At 46.9% G+C, this 17,109-nt stretch overlaps 1 protein-coding gene across 1 annotated transcript in view; it reads right to left on the bottom strand.

Annotated features, from left to right (window-relative positions):
• LOC311247296 (mucin-5B-like) overlaps nt 1-15,998 on the bottom strand; it is a gene marked incomplete at both ends in the record, with an annotated part of 70,945 nt that extends 54,947 nt beyond the window's left edge. Inside the window, 8 exons of the mRNA XM_084337655.1 lie at nt 3,244-3,370; nt 3,467-3,561; nt 5,226-5,390; nt 6,791-6,928; nt 9,942-10,008; nt 10,214-10,327; nt 15,109-15,247; nt 15,985-15,998. Of these exons, the coding sequence (XP_084193781.1) occupies nt 3,244-3,370; nt 3,467-3,561; nt 5,226-5,390; nt 6,791-6,928; nt 9,942-10,008; nt 10,214-10,327; nt 15,109-15,247; nt 15,985-15,998 (859 nt within the window). The remainder of the gene's footprint in view (nt 1-3,243; nt 3,371-3,466; nt 3,562-5,225; nt 5,391-6,790; nt 6,929-9,941; nt 10,009-10,213; nt 10,328-15,108; nt 15,248-15,984) is intronic.
• Nucleotides 15,999-17,109: the final 1,111 nt, after the last annotated feature.

The following is a 17,109-nucleotide window of genomic DNA, read 5'->3' as shown; positions in this document are numbered from 1 at the left end:
TTATAGGTATTTTGTGGGCTCACTCTTTTATTTTATTCCTTTTCTTTGAGCGTGATAAGGCGTGTATTTCCTAAATAATTCCCGTTCTGTGAATCCCTTTATTCTCTTCCCTATGCTCCCCCCTTCCTTCCCCATATTCTCAACCGGGGACAGTAAGAGTGTAATTCCTTAGAGAAGGTAAATACTGTGTTCCGCCCAGACGTGGGCAGCGTTTAGTCTGGGTACCTGAGAGCACTTGGTGCCTGGGTGTAATATTATAATTGACTCATGTCATTGATTCATGCCATTGATTCATGCCAGTAATTATTGTATGGATACCCATGGTGCAGTAATCACCAGACGTAGCATTGTTGTAACTAGGCTGAGTTACAATACAGTCATCCAGAATGGGAGCACTGTGTGTGTGTCTTTCATTATTTCTAACCCCAACCCTAACCCTTTGATACGGGTAATATATGTAACCTTAACCCCTTCCTATTCTACCTTTTCCATTTCCATTGTAAGGGTTCTGGTGTCACTGAGGGAGGGTACTGCTTGCGGGGGGAACCAAGTTATTTCTCTACCATCCGGTCATTAGGTGTGGGAGGGCAGAAAGGGGCAACTGTGGAGGGTGAGGGTGTGTTGGGGAGTACTGCTGACTGCTCCAGAGAGAGGGAGGAAGACCAGAGTACCGGACCAGGTTTGTAAATCCTGGGCCTCATACATCCCCACTGCCAGCCTCCAGTTGACGCTCCGGACCCCAAAGACGGAGGTGCAGCTGGCCAGAGTGCTACTGTGTCTCGCTACCTATTGACCGCACATCACAGTTCCCACGAAGCAGGGATAATCCACCCTGCTACACAAGAAAGTTAATGAAATATTAAAAAAATATATATTATCACAGTTTGAATTTTTTTTTGGATCCACTTTTTCTCCTGTTTTTCTGTGTTTTTCTCCCATCCCAATTTAGTCGTGCCAATTCCCCCCTCCCCTTCCTGGTCGTTGCTCGCATGTGCCCCCCACTGGTCGGTCTAGGGAGGGTATACTATCGCATGTCCCCTCCGATACATGCGGAGTCAGCCAGCCACTTCTTTTCACCTGCCAGCGCGGACTCTCATTGGCGAGGTGTAACGTGTGGGAGGCTCAAACTACCCTCACCATCTCCCTTCCTCGCTGTGCAGGCGCCCTGACCGACCTGTAGGAGTCGTTGTTTACAACGACCAGATTACCACCCCACCGGTTTACCTCCCGCTGACTCTGCCAATTGAGCCAGTATGACGGCTGGCCAAGCCGGAGGCAACGCTGACAGCCGGATTCGATACCAGTGTCTCACACGTTGGTGACGAGCGCTTAGTCCGCTGCGCCACCCAGCCGCCTTCACAGTTTGAATGTTTAAGAACATATTTACTGTAACAGCTAACAGTTATAGTATCTCTAAATATAGCTTACATTTTGCACTTTCATAATCTGTAAAATCTGAAAAAATGACAGAGGGAGACTTGTGCCACCAACTGCTGGACTCGGTCACATTATATCCTTAAACCAGAGGAAGACTTGGTTTATGTAGGCCGTTGCTCTGAAGCCTTATTTAACCATGCAAGTTAAAGGAACACGCCAACTTTTTGGGACATTTGCTTATTTGCCATCTACCCTGGAGTTAGACAAGCAGATACCCTTTTCTTCTCTGTGCATGCATTAGGCTTAGGGAACAGCCGCACCGTTAGCCTAGCTTAGCGTCACTCACTGGAAGTAGGTGTGCCAGTGTAGCCTAGTTCCCAACAGTCATGAAATACGCGTCTCTACATTTCGTAGCCGCATTTCTGCAGACCCCTCTCTGATTGGTTGAACTCCATTTCTGCAGACCCCTCTCTGATTGGTTGAGCAAAGCCCCTCTCTGATTGGTTGAGCGTGCGCATGCGCATGAGCCGCGACAAGCTCCTCCAGAAACTCCGGAGGAAACTCCGTTATGCTCCAGAGAGAGAGGCTGAAAACCCACAGTTCTTGCCCGACGGATGGGAGCGAATCCCGGATCCGAGGTTTCTGATGACTACCCCCAAAACATGGAGGTTGCGAACGCAATTTATACGCATGGAAGTATTGATTACGCCATAACGAATCATTAAAAAAATATACCGTTAACTGGAATATGTTGTGTGTGCCTTTCTGAATATGATTTGGGAGGGTTATAATAGAAGAAAGACAGTGTAAACAATATAACGTTATGTGAATAAACCGCGAAATAATAACTAATTCCATGGTCAATAGAAGTCTCTGTGATACTTTCTGAATATGATTTGGGAGGGTTATAATAGAAGAAAGACAGTGTAAACAATATAACGTTATGTGAATAAACCGCGAAATAATAACTAATTCCTTGGTCAATAGAAGTCTCTGTGATACTTTCTGAATATGATTTGGGAGGGTTATAATAGAAGAAAGACAGTGTAAACAATATAACGTTATGTGAATAAACCGCGAAATAATAACTAATTCCTTGGTCAATAGAAGTCTCTGTGATACTTTCTGAATATGATTTGGGAGGGTTATAATAGAAGAAAGACAGTGTAAACAATATAACGTTATGTGAATAAACCGCGAAATAACCGCGAAATAACATAACGTTATGTTATATAATGTTACAATGTACAGTTTCTAACAGCTGGCTGTGTTGTGAAATGTGCATAACGTTATGAATAAACCGCGAAGTCACGGGAAATAAATAACGTTATACGCGAATCTGGTAGTACATTTCTGCTTATCTTCTTGATATGATAACATTACATCCGCCTTTTACCGCGTGACGAGCTAAACCAATCAGAGAGGGGCTTCGCTCACATGACGCTCAACCAATCATAGAGGGGCTTCGCTCAACCAATCAGAGACCGGTCTGCAGAAATGGAGTTCAACCAATCAGAGAGGGGTCTGCAGAAATGCGGCTACGAAATGTAGAGACGCATGAAATACACTCCAAAATAAAACTCCAAAACGTTCCTGTAAACATGTTGTGAGCTGTGTATTTACCACATGGAGAAATAAAAAAAAATAATTAGACATTTTCATTTTCTAAGCAGATATACTATATAGCTTTTTGAAAAACTGGGCTTTTGAGGTGATGAAATGACATGTTTACAGGAAAGTTTTGGAGTTGTATTTGGCGTGTATTTCGGTTATGTATCTGCTTGTCTAACTCCAGGGTAGATGGCAAATAAGATAATTTCCCAAAAGGTTGGCGTGTTCCTTTAAGGACTGATTCATTCTACTCACTACAGATGGTGTCCCTCCAGCCAGGGAGATGGACGCCTGCAGCGGCACAGGAGAACACGTAGGAGGAGACGGCAGCACACATGCAGACCTCGCTCTTCTCACAGTTACAGCTGTCGTACATGCAGTTCTACAAGGGGGAGAGTGACAGTGGATAGACGAGTTAGCCGCTGTCTTTGACCATATTCACACGGTGGACACGGTGTGTGTGTGTGTGTGGACTCACAGCTTTGTATGTGTGGGCGTCCACGAAGGAGTGGCAGGGAGAGAACACCCCGGTGGTGTCGGTCAGCTTGGAACACCAGAAATGGGCATAACGCTCTGAGGCAGAAACACACTTCCAGGGGTCAGAAAACATGGCATACTGTGTTTCACACCATATATGGCTGCTTTTTTTAATATGGCGCTTTTATCCAAAGCGCTTTACAATTTGTTACTCACATTTTACCCATTCACTCACACATTCACTCACACACCGACGCTGGAGGCAACCATGCAAGGTGCCAACCTGCTCATCTGGAGCAATTAGGGGTTAAGTGTCTTGCTCAAGGACACATCGACACACTGCCCAGGGGGAGCGGGAATCGAACCGGGAACCTCCGGATTGCCAGACGACTGCTCTACCTCCTGAGCCACTGTCTAACACACTAATTGTGTTATTGTTAAAAATAAAACATATTCATAGTGTTTGATCACAGACGTCTTGGTTGAACAAACAACATGTGATAATGTGTAATCAAATCATATCAAATCTAATATTCTATCTAGAGCTAAAACAGAGCACAAACATAAATCAGTTTAAAAAGATGTAGACAAAATCTTTCTTAAATGGGTATCTGGAAGAGGAAGTGTGTAGATTGGGAGTATGTGTAAGATGTAAATAAAAAACCTAACCAGTCAACTAAACGGTGTGACCTGTTGTCCAAGGGCTAGCGAGTCTAAGGGTCCATGTTCGTTACATTATGTTGACTATTAGAAGAGTGTGTGGGCGGCACGGTGGTGTAGCGGTTAACACTGTTGCCTCACAGCAAGAAGGTCCTGGGTTCGATTCCCGCTAGGGGTCTAGGTTGCCGCGTTGCGTCAATACTTTAGGCAACCAACTTGCATTCAGCGTTTCTCTGATTGGCCACGACGCCCATGTGACCGCGAGAGAGCGGCAGTGCGGAAATAGGCTGCATTCTATTGCCATGCTCTGCGACAAACTCTAACCTTAACCAACTCCAAAAGAATGCCTAAACTTAACCCTAACCTAACCTTAACCAACTCCGAAAGAATGCCTAAACTTAACCCTAACCTTAACCAACTCCGAAAGAATGCCTAAACTTAACCGGCAAAAGAAATATTGCCATGCTCTAAGACAAACTCTAACCTTAACCAACTCCGAAAGAATGCCTAAACTTAACCCTAACCTTAACCAACTCCGAAAGAATGCCTAAACTTAACCGGCGAAAGAAAGACGTTTATATAGAGAGGCGATAAATTAATTAAGCGTAAAAAAAAAGAAACTGAAGTGATTCGAACTTGTCACCAATTGGACCGCAGGCTCCACAGCAAGGCAGCGAACGAGTTGAGCTAACCGTCGATGTTAAAACAGGGGGGATTGCGTGCAGCAACCTGCGCGCCGCTGCCGCCGCTGCCGCTGCCGCCTGCCGCTGCCGCCTGCTGCTCCGCTCTGGCGCTGCCGCGTCGTCGCGGGCTCGTGGCTAGGCGTAAGTTGGTTGCCTGAAGTAATGAAGCTGCCGGGTTGCCAGGTAGTGGTACCCAGGTGGGGTATCTCCCGCAAGGGTTTCCCCTCCAGAAAAAGAGATAAATCCAATGGAAAAACTGGAACAGATCACTTCCTATGTGTGTCGCCCATCACATCTGTGTGTTTGCTGCATGACTACATTGCAATGTGTGCTACGACGAGTATAGACTTCTTTCAAGTCCAGTTGAATCTCTTAATCTTAATCTTAATTTGTAATCTTAAAAGGGTGAATGAGTACCGTTGTCCACGCCCTGGCTACACGGGTGTCCAGCGTGGGCCTTGGCCGTGCGGCAGGTGGCCTGGGATCGCCAGAAGTTGCCGAACGCCACAGCGGTGCCTTCCACCAGGCCGCTGGGCACCTTGAAGTCGTCACGCTTCACGTTGTTGAAGTTCCCGCACAGGCCTGTAGGGGGCGAGGTGTTCAAGATTCAAGAGTTTTATTCATCACATACATACCAGGGCATACAGTGAAATGCGATTGGCCATGCCCGCTTCGATTGTGCAATAAAACAATAGTAATAGTAGTAATAATAAAAAAGATAACTAGAATAGACATGGTAAAATAGACATGTTAATACATTGCTTGAAGGCACTGGATCCTATGTACATTCCTATACAATGTGCAGTTTTTCTTCTATGTCCCTATGCTATACTTGCTGTTACTAACTATCCTATACAACAATCACAACAAGTTATTTTCTTAAAGTGTCCTTTTCCTTCCTTTAAAGTATCCTTTTCTTGTGTGTTTAAAGTGACCTGTGGTGCGTTTGTGTGTGTGCAAGTGCAGAATGTTGTGTTGTGTGTGTGTATGTGTGTGTTCATGTGTGCTTGTGTGCGGAGAGATCAGTGTTCATTGTTCTGATGGCCTGAGGGAAGAAGCTGAGCCTTAGTCTCTCTGTTCTTGTTACGTGTATACGAAGGCGCTTGCCTGACCGCAAGCAAACAAACATGGGGGGAGAGTGATGAATGACCTCAGATGGGGGTTTTGTACGTGTTGTTAACACTTTTATACAAACTTCCATCTGTATCACACCGGCGTCTAATCCAGTGGTTCTTAAACCTCTTTCATCGCAGGAGCCACAACAAGAGGAGATGTTTTACTCAGGACTCACAAGAACGCAGCGAAGGAAGTAAGTTGTAATACACATTTGCGCACGCACACACACACACACACACACGCGCGCGCGCGCACGCACACACACACACACACACACACACACACGCACGCACACACACACACACACACACACACACACACACACACACACACACACACACACACACACACACACACACACACACACACACACACACACACACACACACACACACACACACTGCATCATGCATTGTAATGCACCTGTATTTAGAGGAGCAGATAGGCGAGGAGCAGAGTGGAAAGAGGTGGTAGATAGTAAGTGAGGAGGAATATAGTCTATTCCTCTCATCATCTCCAACATTGGTCAAACTACACTTTTGCATTTACATTTAATCCTTTATTAGCTGACGCCTTTATCCAAAACGACTTGCAAATTGTGAAAAACAAATCAGCAGGGTAAGTGTTGTCGTTAAACTATCGCGGTGCCGTTTGGGACGGGCTGATTGCTTGGCACCCAGTGTTGCTCCCCGCAGCTCATCCGATCAACTTCAACTCAACACTGCTCTCCCTCGGGTCCTCAGCAATACACCTGCCAAGTGTGAAGTCGATCGGATGAACGGTTCTCAAAGGAAAGACAGAAAGACAAAGACAGAGATTCCTTACATTTGAGTTAGATGAGATAATTCAACTGTGTGTAGTCATACCGCTGGTAGCTCCTTTGAGTTCGGGGTTGGCTGTGATGAAGACCTGCATCAGAGGGGTCAGCTGGATCATCAGTCGCAGGCCCACCTTGGTCTGGATGAACATGTAGAAGGATGACGGCTGGAAGACGCTCACCTCATCTGCACCAGGGGGCGGTAGAGAGAGAGAGACGGTCAGAAACAACAGGTGTACGTATGTTCTTAAAAAATTTGATGGTATAAATCTACCAGTCCATAGCTTCTGATAGACTGTTAGCCGTCGTGACATTGTCGTTAGAATGCTCAGTTGTCATTGTACACCGATTAGTACTTTATTTACATTTTCTGACGAGACCGTGTTGCAGACCTGAAAGATATTTTACAATTGCAGCCAAATGTCTTTTGAATGGTTTGCTTCTGGAAGGAATCACTATGTTAGCTTTGCAATACCAGCTTTTGTACTCAAACAGGCAGTTCAACGTCCAGCAAGTTAAGATTCATAGACTGAGGAACTCGTCCGTCCAGTATAAACTTTAGATTGGCCAAAAACTACGACCACTGTCATTGTAGGCCTACTTGGTTGGGGTTTGTAGCAATAACCATGAGGAAAGTGTAATGAATCCCTGTAGGTCAATAATGTGAAAATAATCTCTATATTTTGCAGCTGCTGTCTATTGGTCATAATGTGTATTATGACATCCTTTTGATACTACTACTGTACCATACTGTATGTCTACTACCATACTGTCCTTATACCTGTATCACTGTACATATTATACTACAACTCTGTACATACATCTGATTAGCACAACACTCAGTAGTACTAATTTGTATATTTTGTACCCAGTTTAATCACCTGTACATTGTATATAGCTTTTGCACTTTACTGCTGTACATTTGCACTCTGGTTGGATGCCAAACTTATTTTTCGTTGAACTGTACTTGTGCTGTATGATGACAATACATTTGAATCTAATCTAATCTAATCTAATCTAATCTAATCTAATCTAATCTAATCTAATCTAATATAAAATGGAGCAGTGTGGGATGCAAGCAACATTTAAGAGAAAAACTAATGTTGATGATGATGATGATAATGATGATGATGATGATGATGATGATGATGATGATGATGATGATGATGATGATGATAAGTCAAGTCAAGTCAAGCCAAGAGATTTATTTGTCACGGCATACAAGTATACAATGAAATGCGGGTGGTCTTGCCCGCAACGATGTGCAAATAACATATAATAGAATCAACATTGTGCAATAAACAAGTAACATTGTGCAATAAACAAGTAACATGTTAGGGCATATTGGTATATGTACTGTACATAAGTTATTTACAGAGCATGGAGGACATACTAGGTCCTTTGGTAGTGTCTTCCTGTACATGCTAATTTATACAATCTCCGGTTATACTATACTATTTTTAAAGTGACTGTGGTCATGTTAAAGTGGCTGCTAGTGTGTGAGCGTGTACAGTGTGTGTGTTGTGTGTGTGCTCATGTGTGCTTGTGTGTGGAGAGTTCAGTGTTCAGGGCTCTGATGGCCTGGGGGAAAAAGCTGAGCCAAAGTCTCTCTGTCCTAGCAGCTGGTGTTCGCAGGCGTCTGCCTGACCTGAGCAGCATGAACAGGCTGTTGTTGGGGTGGTGTGCGTCTTTCATTATTCTGCAGGCTCTGGATTTGCACCTCTTGTTGTATAGAACCTGCAGGGGTGGTAGTGCAATACCCGTGGTACGCTCGGCTGAGCGCACCACTCTCTGTAGGGCCTTCTTGTCCTGTGCTGTGCTGTTTCCATACCAGGCAGTGATGTTTCCAGTCAAGATGCTCTCTACAGCTCCGGAGTAGAAGGACTGGAGTATCTTCCCAGATACTCTGAACTTCCTTAACTGTCTCAGGTGGTAGAGGCGTTGCTTCGCCTTTTTTACGACTGAGTCTATGTGTGTTGTCCATGTCAGATCCTCTGCGATGTGGACCCCCGGGTACTTAAAGCTGCTCACCCTGTCCACGGTACCCCCGTTAATCCTCAGTGGTGTGTGTGTCTCCTGCTGTCCTCTCCTATAATCCACGATCAGCTCCTTAGTTTTACCAATGTTCAGGAGCAGGCTGTTGTCCTGGCACCAGCGTTCCAGTACCTCAACCTCCTCCCGGTAGGCCTTCTCGTCGTTGTCCGAGATCAGCCCCACCATCACTGTGTCGTCCGCAAACTTCACTATGGAGTTGGAGCTGAACTTGGCCACACAGTCATGTGTGTTTAGTGAGTACAGCAGGGGGCTCAGAACACAGCCCTGGGGGGACCCGATGCTCAGGGTGATGGTGTTGGAGGTCTGACCCCCCACCCTGACCGCCTGGCGCCTTTCACTCAGAAAGTCCAGTATCCAGGCACTCAGAGCGGAGCTCAACCCAGCTCGATCAGCTTGTCCACCAGTCTGGTGGGGACTATGGTGTTGAACGCTGAGCTGTAGTCAATGAACAACAGTCTCACATAGCCCCCCTTCTGACAGTCCAGGTGAGAGAGGGTGCTGTGCAGTACTTGGGAGACCGCATCGTCAGTGGACCTGTTTGGCCTGTATGCAAATTGCATAGGGTCCATATCACTGGGGAGGGAGGCACAAATGTGATCCTTGACCAGCCTCTCGAAACATTTCATGGCCACAGAGGTGAGTGCCACCGGTCTGTAGTCATTGAGACCTGCTGGGGAGGGTTTCTTTGGTACCGGGATAATGGTAGACATCTTGAAGCAGGCAGGGACCACTGACTCCTTCAGGGATCGATTAAATATGGTGGTGAACACAGGGGCTAGCTGGTTAGCACAGGACTTAAGTATGCGCCCTGTTATTCCATCTGGGCCAGCCGCCTTTCTGGTGTTCACCTGCATAAATGCTCTTCTCACACTGTGTACCGTCAATGAGAGAGCGTCCCGCCCCCCCCGCGGATGCCCCCCCCCATCACAACAGCTGGCGCGCCAGTGACGTCACTAGCCGTTGAGCTAGCAGCGCCACTGTTTGCACCAAACCGCGCGTAGAAGGTGTTGAGCCGGTCCTCGAGGGAGGCGTCGTCGCTCCCCATAATGATGATGATGATGATGATGATGATATTACACCACCTCATCTCATCTGAAACTGGCTGAATACAAAGAAATTAATATCATAAGGTTACTGTAACTCACCTGTATACAGTGGAAGCTGAGAGAGAATCCTGTTCACATATACCTTCCCTGTTGCCTGGACTTTGAGCTGAGGATGGGTGAAAAAAACCATGATTAGATCGCAGTTACCAGTGGATTTACTGTCTGACGCAGGAAATGATGACGATGATGATTATGATTGTGGTGAAGATGATGTTGATGTGTTTGTGTGTGTCTCTTTCATGTGTTAAGTAAGCGAGTGAGTGAGTGTGTATGTGAGTGTGTGTCTGTGTCTGTGTACATAATATGCTTACAGTGGTTTTGCTGCTCAAGGCCAGGGTCACGGATCTAAGGCAGGTATCACTTTCTTTAAGGCCACATCTGGCCAATTCTCCCAACACAGTGAACTTGGGATCGCTGCCAACTTCCTGCGACACACAAAAGTGACAGAACTTTAAGAGTGTAACCGAGTGGGCGGCTGGGTGGCGCAGCGGACTAAGCGCTCGTCACCAACGTGAGAGACACTGGTATCAAATCCGGCTGTCAGCGGTGCCTCCGGCTTGGCTGGCCGTCATACTGGCTCAATTGGCAGAGTCAGCGGGAAGGAAGCCGTGGGGTGGTATTCTGGTCGTTGTAAACAGTGACTCCTACAGGTCAGTCAGGGCACCTGCACAGCGAGGGAGGGAGATGGCGAGGGTAGTGTGACCTCCCACACGTTACACCTCGCCAATGAGAGTCCGCTGGCAGGTGAAAAGATGCTGCTGGCCAGGGACGCTGGAAGGGGGGGGTGCGGGGGGGGCTGCAGCACCCCCTCTCAATTATTGCAAATATAATTTTTTTTTTATGACAGTATTTTTTTTTATCCACTTTTTCTCCCATTTTCTATATTTTTCTCCCATCCCAATTTCGTATCATCCAATTCAACCCTCCCCTGTCACCAACGCTGTTTCTTGCCTCCCACAAGCCGGCTGCAATGTGGACTAAGTCATACATAGCACAAGTCCCCTCCGGTACTTGAGGTAACAGCAGTCGCATCTTTTCACCTGCGCAGCTCGATCTCTCAGTGGCGAGGAGTAACGCGCGGGAGGCTCACGCTGCCCCCGACACTTCCTGATTCCACTGCGCAGGCGCACCAACCGACCTGTAGGAGTCGCTGTCCACAACGCTCGATCCCCACCCATCAGTTTCCCACCCCCTAATACGGCCAATGTGTATTAGTACGGACGACCAGCTAAACTGAAAGCAAATGTGGAGCGCTGGGCTCGAACAGCCGAGCCCAGCGTCTCCAGATTTCGTGGCGAGCGCCTTGCCCACTACGCCACGTAGCCGCCCTACAGTATTTATATATTTGTATATACTGTAGGCGGCTACGTGGCGTAGTGGGCAAGGCTTACAGCTGTTTGCCCATGATATTCAGCGACAAATTAGAGGCAAAGCATCCAAAAGCCCAATCTTTGGCTTGAGCGCTGACGGAACCACTGATGTCACTCACTGGAAAAGAACAATTCTCGTGTAATATACAGTTCGCCGATGACAACTTGGAAGCTCAGAACTTCTTTTGGGGTTTTTACAATGCCCGGCCCAGACACAACAGCCGAGACGCTGTTTTTGTGTATAAAATACATTTACGCCTCGACCTGCCCATGGAGAGGCTGATAGGATACTGTTTTGACGGGGCCAGCAACATGTCTGGGGGGTACAGGCTAGACCAGGGGTTCCCAAACTTTTCAGGCCGCGACCCAAAAAAAAGGTGTCAGAGAGCCGCGACCCCCACTATTATAGGAGGTAAAACACACACACTAATAAGCATTGGAGGCTTTTAACCAGGGCCGGACTGGGGAAATCATTCAGGCCAGGAAATATAGCCCCAGTCAGGCCACTTTTTAAGCAGGGGGTCTGGGGGTCCCCCACCAGGATTTTTTTTGTTACAAAGACTTAATTTCCTGCATTCTGGTGCAGGCATTTTTTTTAATTTGTACCCTTTAAATGATGGCATCACAAATTATTGTTAAAAAACAGGCTAGCATATGTATGATTAGCAACAACACAGATTTTTATGGATTTTCAGTTTTTTGTAATTGATAAATACAATATTTTATTCAACTTCAGCCCTGATCATAACACCACATATTCATTTTATAATTCTAACCCTTTAAATGCCAGTGTGTGTGATGGCATATATTTGCAATATATCAAATGCAAAGTAAACTTTTCTGGGGGGGATTATTACAGGCTAGCATGTGTCAATGATTAGCAGTTTTTCGTAAGGATCCCGCCTCCACCAATCACATGCGGCTCCCTTTGTGTGTGTGTGAGAGCAAGAGAGAGAGAGAGAGAGAGAGAGAGAGATAGTTCTCCAACTTGTGTGAGTTGCAGTGATCTCCTGGTTGTTCCCCACCTAGGTTATCTAACTATTGCGCTGGTGCAACTAGAAACACTGGCCTGGCCTGCTTCTAAGTTCAGTGGCCTGACCGCAAAAAAAAAAAAAAAAAAAAAAAAAAAAAAATTTAATCATCTGGCGACCCCCCAGCACCCCCTGCCGTTTTATAGTTCCAGCGTGCCTGCTGCTGGCTGTCTCCTCTGATAGACTTCAGGGCTCCCTAGACCGACCAGTGGGGGGCACATGCGAGCAACGACCAGGAAGGGGAGGGGGGAATTGTCATAACGACTAAATTGGGATGGGAGAAAAAAATTACAGAAAAACAGGAGGAGAAAAAGTGGATAAAAAAAAAAGAGAGTGTAACCGAGTGGATTTGAACCTGGGACCATAGGATCCACATAACCAGCTGAGATAAAGGGTCAGATCCGTTAGCAGTGTAAATAATTAAGCTTTTACGGTTATACTTTAAGACTAGATTAGTTTGTCTTCTTCAGAACAGGCTAGCAGATTTCTAATGTACAGGAAACTGTAGCATGTCAACCTGTCCCTGAGGCGATGTGAAACAGACCAGGAAAGCCCAGAGGCGCCTTTCCACGCAACAGACACCATACGCTCCATTAGAGGAACGTGTTGAACTTTTGACCTGAACCACAGAGAGGCCCCATGCTTGTCACCTAGATAAACAAGGGTGCAGAACTCGTACACTTTGTACAAGCTTTTCCATAAACGCAGGATGAACTGTTTAAACTTATTTCTTAATTTTAACCAGACCGGACATTGTCTAGGGGCGTGCCAGCCCATACATCCTATAACTGTACATCGCTGACTGCATTCGGGGCTCATTCGAACTTGTGTCTTATGAGTCCAGTACGTACTGTCTGAGACCTTTGCTGTGACTGTTCTGTTATGTATTGACCTGTTTTAGCTTAAACCACTCTTGAGTACTATCTATGCTCTTCATCTCCGGTTCTTCTCTAAGCTGACAACAAAATAATTGGGTCTTTTCAGCAGGTGCTGGTTGACTACGATCGACTCGTTAGTAGTTTACACTAACCAGCTGAGCTAAAGGGTCAGACCCGTTAGCAGGTGCTGGTTGACTGCGACGACTCGTTAGTAGTTTACACACTAACCAGCTGAGCTAAAGGGTCAGACCTGTTAGCAGGTGCTGGTTGACTGCGATGACTCGTTAGTAGTTTACACACTAACCAGCTGAGCTAAAGGGTCAGACCCGTTAGCAGGTGCTGGTTGACTGCGACCGACTCGTTAGTAGTTTACACACTAACCAGCTGAGCTAAAGGGTCAGACCCGTTAGCAGGTGCTGGTTGACTGCGACCGACTCGTTAGTAGTTTACACACTAACCAGCTGAGCTAAAGGGTCAGACCTGTTAGCAGGTGCTGGTTGACTGCGACCAACTCGTTAGTAGTTTACACACTAACCAGCTGAGCTAAAGGGTCAGACCTGTTAGCAGGTGCTGGTTGACTGCGACCGACTCGTTAGTAGTTTACACTAGTAAACAGTGTGCTTCTCCTCCAGGGTGCCAGAGCATGAACAAGATATCCAGCACAAACTAAGCATGTTCACATCGACGTTTAGTCTATTTCATATAAAACATAGGAGCGACTTATATTTAATTTTCTACATCTACATTACATCTAAGTGTTTTCGATCTTGAATACGCTGAATAAGCCTACTTTTTTTTTTTTTTTTTTCTTGAGATGTATGTTGTCCGTGAACCCCAGGAGGACCATGATCCTGCTGTTATAGCTTTAAAGGAACACGTCAACATTATGGGAAACTGTGCTTACTGTCTTCTCCAGAGTCAGACAGGAAGATACCAGTTTTTTTTCAACAGCTAGGCTAGTGGTCCGTATCTGCTTCCAGTAATTTGTGCTAAGCTAGGCTAGCTTTCAGCCGGATTGCTTTCTACTGAATGCACAGAACGGAAATTGGTATTTATCTTCTTGTCTGACTCTGGAGAAGATAATGTTGGCGTGTTCCTTTAAAGACCCTCAGACTGACAGGCAGAAGAAAAAACTGAATGTGGAGAGGATAGCAGAGTGATAAATATAACTACCATTTTATAATTTGATCCAATCAGATGCAGCCTAGATGTAGCCTAGAGGCCGTTTGACCTCCTGACAAGCACCATGCAGGGAGGTACAGTACACAAGCACCATGCAGGGAGGTACAGTACACAAGCACCATGCAGGGAGGTACAGTACACAGGGACATGATCAGGTTGGTTGAAGCAGTTTTTAACAGCAGCTGTTTCTGTTACTACGAGGAAGCAAAAGCCTGAGGAAACAGGTTGGACTAAACTGGTTATATCAGTTCCACGTTATGGAGTAAGATGATTGTACCTAAAGCCTCCTAGGGGTGCATGATATGCTGATGCTATTTGTAGTATTCCACCATAGATGTCTGGAGAAGACGGTACGAGCATTTCCCCTAATGTTGGCATGTTCCTTTAAAGGTGCTATTGATAAAACATTTATGTAGAGTAATCAGACACAATTATTATTATTATGTATTTCTTTTAAATAATAAATTCACAGAGCTTTTAGAAAGGTGCAGAATACAACTCCCCCCCCCCCCCCCCCAAAACAAATTATTGATGAATTTATTTGTCATTAAAAAAAAATTTGCGGGTCCAAAATCAATGTTGTTGTTTACATTATTGCATGCATGTATCCCCTCCCTACTTCCCATTTCCCCACGTGGAATGCACCCGATTGGAATGACATGCTGGTGCTCTAGTGCGACATCTAGTGGCTGAACCTTATCTATAGCACCTCTAAGCTTGTACAGCAGTTGAAGTCGAGGCTTACCCTGGCGAGCACATAGGAACAGTCTCCATGGAAGGTGTAGGCTTTGCCATCGAACGTGTTAATGTGAGATCCTCCCTCAACAGAGCAGAGCCCAGAACAGTTGCCCTCCTTGCAGCTCCACTCGCCATCCTTACACACACTGTATGAAGACACACACACAGATATGGCATTTATGAGATCGGTTATGCCTGCATTTAAGCATTACATCATGCGCAGGAGTGGCTTGTGAAAAATAAACCATGCCTAGGGGTGGTCGTTAGACCCCCCTAGGCATGGTTTATTTTTCACAAACCACGACTACAAGTGGTGTAATGCTTTTATACAACTGGCACATTCATCCAACCGTATTGCTATTTATACAACGGCATGCACATTTCTAGATTCTGATTGGCTGAAACAGTCCATTTACACGTATGTATCCTAGGGAATATTGCACTCCGGTCACATATTGGGGCACGCACCGGAACGGGAAGTAGTTAGACTACTGCTATGATGTAAACAGACACGTTTCCCCCGGCTCATGACTTGTTTGATTATTGTCATTTCGCCTATTAAAGCAAGTGAACAAATAGAATGTTGTTCTTATTTATAATCAAACAAATTAGCTCAGCCAAGTGAAGACTGCCAGCAAGAAGGAGGACACATGTACACGAACAGATCACGGAGACGTCGGCAACTAACGCCACCTGGGAATCTGTATACAAACGGTGCCACCTGCAGGACAAAACTGGTAGATAAATCTACTTTGCTAATTTCGTGGAGCTACTGGGAATACAGTGCCAATGACGTCTGTGCAAGTTGAATGCCCTGTCGAGGATTGTGAATATGTAGCTGAACATAAGGAGGTAGCAGTGGTAGTGGCTATGCTAAACCTACATGCAACGGAACATGCTGCAGCCTCCAGGACGCCGAGGGCTAATACCAAAATGGTTGGAGGAGATGGTGGCTGATGGCTTTCCTGAGTCAAGGGTCGGGATGCCGGAGGCGATTCGCGGCTTCCACCAGTACCGTGAGGACATCACATCCACTGACGGGGTGGTCCTGTTCAAGGACAGGGGGATCATACCGCCTTCACTACGAGGTGAGGTACTGAGCGCCCTCCATGCTGCACACCAGGGTGTCTCGATGATGACGGCTCGCGCGGAATCCTCTGTGTTCTGGCCGGGCATGTCAGCCGACATCAGCGCCGCTCGGAACAGCTGCGAGCAGTGCCACCGGATGGCGCCCTCGCAACCTGGGGCCCCACCGACCCCGCCCATCCCCGCCGTTTACCCATTCCAGGCGGTGTGTTCTGACTTTTTCATGCACAGGGGGGTACACTACCTCGTGACGGTGGACCGTTACTCGAACTGGCCGATTGTCTTAAGGACATCAGGCGGCGCTCCAGACCTCATATGCCACTTACGTCGCGCCTTTGTGACATACGGGACGCCTGAAGAGCTCTCGTCGGACGGGGGGCCTGAGTTCACCTCTGCCGAGACCAGGTCTTTCCTGCGAAGATGGGGCGTCCACCACCGCCTCTCATCAGTGGCGTTCCCCCACAGCAACTGCCGTGCGGAGATTGGGGTAAAGACCATGAAACGGCTGATCACCGACAACACTGGCCCGAAGGGCGACCTCGACACCGATGCTGTGCAGAGGGCGATTCTGCAATACCGCAATACGCCTGACCCGGACACGAAGATTTCCCCGGCCATGTGCGTGTTCGGCCGCCCGATACGTGATTTCATCCCGATTGCCCCCGGAAAGTACAGGCCGCATGAGACTTGGCGCGAGACGCTGACAGCGAGGGAGGAGGCCCTCCGCAAACGCCACATCCGCACATCGAGCACCTGGCAGAGCACACTAAACGCCTCCCTCCGCTCGTAGTGGGGGACTTGGTCCGTGTGCAGAACCAGACAGGGCTCCACCCCAACAAGTGGGACAGGACGGGCTGCGTCGTGGAGGTGCGTCAGCACGATCAGTATGTGGTCAAGATTGACGGCTCCGGCAGGGTCACGC

The sequence above is a fragment of the Notolepis coatsorum genome (genome assembly GCF_963971535.1).
Source record: "Notolepis coatsorum genome assembly, chromosome: 20".
In the NCBI taxonomy this organism is placed as follows: Eukaryota; Metazoa; Chordata; class Actinopteri; order Aulopiformes; family Paralepididae; genus Notolepis; species Notolepis coatsorum.
The sequence above is the reverse complement of the archived record's forward strand: the minus strand, read 5'-3'. Positions and strand labels throughout refer to the sequence as shown.